At 36.6% G+C, this 6000-nt stretch overlaps 1 protein-coding gene across 2 annotated transcripts in view; it reads right to left on the bottom strand.

Annotated features, from left to right (window-relative positions):
* Positions 1 to 223: 223 nt before the first annotated feature.
* The window catches only part of si:ch73-140j24.4 (uncharacterized), a 53821-nt gene continuing 48044 nt past the window's right edge, over positions 224 to 6000 (bottom strand). The window contains exons 7-9 of one of the 2 annotated variants that reach the window (XM_052127888.1): positions 4222 to 4324; positions 4100 to 4144; positions 224 to 2557 (exon numbers count right to left, since the gene is read on the bottom strand). In XM_052127888.1, coding sequence (XP_051983848.1) covers positions 357 to 2557; positions 4100 to 4144; positions 4222 to 4324 — 2349 coding nt within the window. In that variant the 3' untranslated portion in view covers positions 224 to 356. The remainder of the gene's footprint in view (positions 2558 to 4099; positions 4145 to 4221; positions 4325 to 6000) is intronic. The other variant, XM_052127889.1, reaches the window with a different exon arrangement.

Raw genomic sequence — 6000 nt, 5'->3', positions numbered from 1 at the left:
GTCCTTTATGGAGCTTGATATCCCAGTGTCACAATTCACTTTCATTATGAGGCAAGACGACGTGTGAAGATTTCAAATATTTTGTCTTCCATGGCAATAAAATTATTATACAAGTTTGAAATTACATGAAGGTGAGTTAAATCATGACAATGTTTTCAATTTGAGGTGAATCATTTCTTTAAATCAGTATTTCCATTTATTTCCACTGCAGGAAAAGCACAGCCTGAACACTCCACAAAATTTCTCCTTTTCTGTTCCACAGAAAAAAGAAAGTCATACATTTTGGAATGGAATGGAGGTGGGTAAATTCTGTAATTTTGGGTGAACTACTTCTTTAAAACATAAGAGGAGTAAAATTAACAACTATGCTGCTGCTTTTCAAAATCCCAGGGGTAAAATCTGGAGGTGTTTGGATCAGAGCCAAATAACATCTCTGCAACACTAAGCTGCACAGAATCAGAAGAATGTGAGGACACCATTTTACTGAGCTCAGAGCAAAAAGAGTCAATCTCAGCAAGGTCAGCCTTTTTCGTAATATTTACCTTCAAATGTTTTGCCTCTTCAGCTTGTTCACTTATATTGGGCCCAAAGTGGTCAAACTCAGACTCAAAAACAACATGTATCATGGAGTTCTTCGACACTTTATCAGAGTCAAAAACCTCAGGGTAACTATGGCTCATTTCAGAGTTTCTCCTCACAGAACCGCAGTGGATTACCTGAGAAGAACTATTAGGATTTGACACCATGGAGCTAGGTTTGGTGTCTCCATTAGTGGCAGATCCATTTTGGATTGATCCAGTGATAACATTTTCCTCACTACTATAAATATCATGGCTTTCTATATTATCTGGAAAATAACTGAAAGAATCACAATCATCTAGTTCTGATCCATTGAAAAGATCACTTAGCACGTCACAGGATTCAGTATTGATGAATGACATCTGCTTCTCATCAGGATTGCTCAAATATCTGTAAGCTATTTGAGAAATGAAGGGCTGACACTTGGCAATCATATAACCAGACTCACAGTTTTCCGTTTCTGAGCAAAACATCCCTGTATCAACTGATTGAAGACTGAATGGATCAGGAACCTGGATTTTAGAGTTGCTCTGCTTAATGGTTTCCAAACATGGGCCTTTAAGATCAATAAAGCATTTGCTTGGGTCAATCGGTTCTGAGCTAAAAGGGGTAGGAGTACCAGCTTCATGATAACCAGAATCTAATCTAGGAGCATCATAAGAAAAAGAGTACATTTCTTCAAATTCAGAAACACATTTGGCTGACCCAGCGGCTAAGGGACTGAATGGGTCATGTTCAACTACACCTAGATTTGCTTTCCATTCATCATCATTCTCTGAATAAAGCATGTTTTGGCAGGCAAGCGAATTCCCTGTCTCTGAATTAGACCTTAATTTGTCATTTTGTTTAGATGATGGGCTGTTTGTCTCTTTGTTTATAAACTCAATTTTGTCAAAACTCTTTTGGTCATCAGTGATCTGTTGTTTGATATCTTCAGGCTTTGGAGCACCACATTTAAATTCATCTGTGTCATTAAACTCAAGGCTTAAAGGATTCTCCTTCCAAGGCAGCTGGCTGAGGTACTGACATTTCTTCAAATCATTGGGTTCAGAACAAACTGGACTAGGATTAAGTATCTCAGGGCTACCAGGATCTAATCTCACCGTGAAAAAGAACATATCTCCATATTTGTAGTCATATGCATCTAAAGCAGAGGGTTGAGAATCACAAATAGAGGTTAGATTACAGGCATCACCATTTACATCATGCAACTCTTCACACTGAGAATCTGGACTATTAAACCCAAGATCCACGGAACAATTCTTTGCATCTCCAAGTTCAGACTGATAACAATCTTTGTCATTCACATCATTTTGTTCAGAAGAGATAGAAGAGAACTTATCTTCAAAAGCCTTCTCAGTGCCACCTGGGAAAGTCTTAGGGTCACAAGGACTGAGAGGAAATCCAGTATAGGACCCTGCAATGATGCTCTGTAAACCACATAGAGAGACATCCCTTCCAATTAAACTGAATCCAGCCTGAACTCGTACCCTGTCTTCCTCATCTTCAACTCCAGCAAATGTATTGCAATCAACATCAAAGGAATTAAAGGATGTCGAACTGTGACTAGAGCCGGATTCATGGACACAGTCTTTATCGAGCCGTGAACTGGCACCTTCTTTTGATACATCTGGTTGCACGGAATCAAGGTTTTGACCTTGTGTGGGGTTTGTTCCAACTTTGGGACAGGCATCCCTGAAAGATTTGAGACTTCTACTTTCAGTGGGCATAGAAACACAATGATCAATCTTTCCAGGGGGCTGTTTGAAATCAGCACCAAATGGCATGTTGAACGGAGCATTAAAGTTTCCATAGTCTTTGTCTTTCCCAACAGAATGAAGAGGGCAGTGTATGGTTTCTGGAAGACTGTTCTCTGCAGTGATGAAGCCATCTTGACAATGCTTTTCCTCTGATATGTCAACAAACGCTGTGTCAGAGGCAAATGGGTCAGTGCCTTTGAATGGGTCCCTTGGTAAACCTAAAGAGAAAACAACACCATATTAGAAACAGACTCTGAAATTTCACCATATTAGAAATTTACCCTCTCTTATCTTCTGAAATTGGTGCACATTAGTGTTGGGGATTAGCTAACTAAAAGTAGCAATGCTACTAACAGAACTACTTTTTTCGATAGCCTGAGAGTGGCTGTTTTCAAGGTTGTGTATCTTATAGCAACAAGCTGTGTAGCAAGGATTTATGTCACATTTTATTTATTGTCTAAACTTTACTCATATATCACAGGGAAGCCATTTTAGTGAATTGTTAGTTTGGAATAAAATAAAAAAATTAAAAAATTAAAAAAAAAATTGATTTGAGACCTGCAGATATCCATCTTTGTAGTGAAATATTCAATATACTAAACACTGCTGTTCATTACTGTTTTTGATGCAGTTTTTTTTTTAACATAAATTAGGGTGTCTAGTTTTATTCATTATTAGTTTTATTAGAAATATAGAGTGAATATATCTGTTCAAGTTTAATGCTGTCACCCTAAATGAGATCCTCATTGTTCTGTGCATTATACAGTAAATAGTGCTCTGATTGCAGAAATACATTTCCTCATCATTTATTTAAACAGTGGTGATTCATAATGCACCGTTGACATGTTTGCTGTACAATATCTCTATATTTAATAATAATTTAAATATTTTATCAAATAAAAATGCTAAATATCACACTCACCACTGTATGTTCAAGTTACACAATCTAAGAATTTTCTTCATGAATATATCCATTGAGGTTAGTGGACACATGGCTCAAAGATCCCTACTGAATCCATGCTTTCATGTGAGCCTACTGCATACCTATCCCATTAGATTTCATTGGAGTAAAGATCAGTGTTCATTGTATGAGAGGATCTAAACACGTCTTTTTGGATTTTGTCCAGACAAAATGCTTCTCAGGGAGTCTGTGGGAGCTTTTATTTGGATTGGAAAAAGCATTTTTTGCCTTTCAATCAATGTTTTTATTCTCACCTGGAAGGTCTCAAATGTGTGGAACTTCTCCGCAAATGGCCAGTAATTGACAGTGCATAAAATGTTAAAGCTTCAAGCTATCGAATGTAGAATGTTGGTCGAAGTTTGAAAATCAGATAAAGATGCAGTCATTTGCCATTTTCATAACACATTTATTTTAAGTTTAAGGTCAATTTATTTATAAAGCACATGTTAAAGCAACAAGTGTATACCAAAGTGATGTACATTTTAACTTTAATAATTCTATATTTTGCCAATTTGCATTTAATTATAGAACAGATTGGAACTTGGTCTATTATTAGGTAATTGCATTTGAGTTGTTGTTTGATAAGCAGTTTTTGCTAGCAACATTGTAGCTTAAATGTAGTAACAGTTAACTAAACTTTCAAAAGTCAGTTGACTCTTAACTAATTTAATTTATGAGTCCCTTGACAGTTAAAACTAGCCCAAAGCATGTGCATTTTCAATTATAGAGCAGTATGATAAATGACTCAAAGTTTTGAGAATGCACCATGTACGGTAAAATATGTTTCAAAGTTACCAACCTGTCACGTCAACCTTTGGAAAATGGTCGTCTCCAAACACATCACCTGGAATGTATTGAAAAAGTAAGCTTTGAAACGCATGTAAATGTTCAAACCCAATCCTTTCATCCTGCAGCACTCACCATCAATGAATGGGTTTGGATGGAAGAAGTTAAATTTTCTTTGTGTTGCAAGACTGGCCTGAGCAACCTCAAAGTCTTCCTCCTCCATATCAGACGAGCCCAACTGTTTCAAAAGAGTGAAAATCAACAGCCATCATGTCTCTGTATTTTATTACAACTCCATTTCTATTAATCAGTATTCATTCAAACTAATTTAGTAAAACATATAATTCTAACTTTTTTACTTATCATATTTCTATCCGACTGAATAAGCACATTCCATATACACTGGGCCACATGTAAGAATTTGGTATGCATCATCTACATTAGGGATGTGCAAGAAAATCTAGAGAGTACTCGTTCTGTACCAGCTACTAGAGTACTAAAAACGCTACACGAATATTGAAAATTAATTTTCCTTTTCAAATGTACCTGCCGTGAGCCGAAATACACAGTTTTCCCTCTGAATTGTTCACCAAATCTCACAATCACAATTGAGTCCACTGGGAGGTGCTGTGGATGTGTCATTGAGGTGTTGGATGAGAGAAGATGATGTGTAATAGCAACTGAGCTGCTAAAGCAAAGTCAAGTTATATTAAAAATACTTGTAATATTTAGATTCCTTGATTTATTCTACTCTAAATACATTTGTATTCAGTTCTTGTTGGAGTAAAGTTTCTTTAGGCCTGAATATATTATTCATGAGTAAACCACTTTACTGATCTGGGACTGTGCTTCTATGGAGGAAATGTTTGTTCCATACTACATAACAGATATTGTTTTCCTTTTGTCAGACTCTTTTAGGAATCATTCTAGGAATATCTGAAGCCAAACCAGGCCAGTTTGTTTCCTAATCTGAAACATCATCAAGAAATATATTAAAATATTACATGTGACTTTACAATTTATAAAGGTCCAGACTTTTATTTTACATTGACTTGCCCTTATGTTTACCATTGCTCTTTCAGTCTTTAACAGTTGCTTTTGTAATGCCATATATCACAAGAAAGGCCATGGCTGGCTCCTCATTACAGTGGATAGTAGTGATGGGAACATTGGATCTATTTACTGACTTGAATCTTTGAATCTTGTTCAGCAAATTATTTTTTTAAATTCAAGTCATTTGGTTCAATTGAGCAGAATTAAATTAAAATGTTACATTTTCAATAGCCAAATCCCCCCCGACGACTCGGACCAGATGACTCGAGAGGTGAACTAATCATTTCTGTTTCCTGTGTGAGCAATGCATAGCGTATACGGCTGTCACATGACAAAAGAGCAAATGACTTGCACCAAAATAGTTGAAAGGTGAACTAATCATTTCTGTTTCCTGCACCTACGCGGTTTTCACATAACAAACGAACAGAGGTTGCGCAATGCACATGCCAACACAAAATTATCGAATCACCCTTTGAGACTACTGATTCTTCTGAATCACATAAAATGAACGATCTTTCATGAATGACCCATCACTAGCGGTTAGGCAGTTAGTCTTTGTTAAAGGGTCTGGAAACCCACCTACATAAGCCCCAATTTCACACCCCGGCTGAAAAACAAAAAAGGGTCCAGAAATGGGTGTGGAAATATGTAAATATGTGGGCTGGTATTGTGGGTGGGAAGAGGGAAAACGGAAGGAAGCTATTTATAAAAACACACACAACGGAGAAAGCTGCTACATATTATGATTGGAGATGAAAACAAAGCAGTTTGGGGCCGTATATAATTATTGGACAAAAGTGTGAAGAGTTAAGGTGATAGAATCGTTAGCAAATCTGCTAAAGATTTGGATATTTTGTTAAC

The sequence above is a fragment of the Xyrauchen texanus genome, chromosome 6 (genome assembly GCF_025860055.1).
Source record: "Xyrauchen texanus isolate HMW12.3.18 chromosome 6, RBS_HiC_50CHRs, whole genome shotgun sequence".
Taxonomy (NCBI): Eukaryota; Metazoa; Chordata; class Actinopteri; order Cypriniformes; family Catostomidae; genus Xyrauchen; species Xyrauchen texanus.
This window is presented reverse-complemented; position numbering and strand designations above follow the sequence as displayed.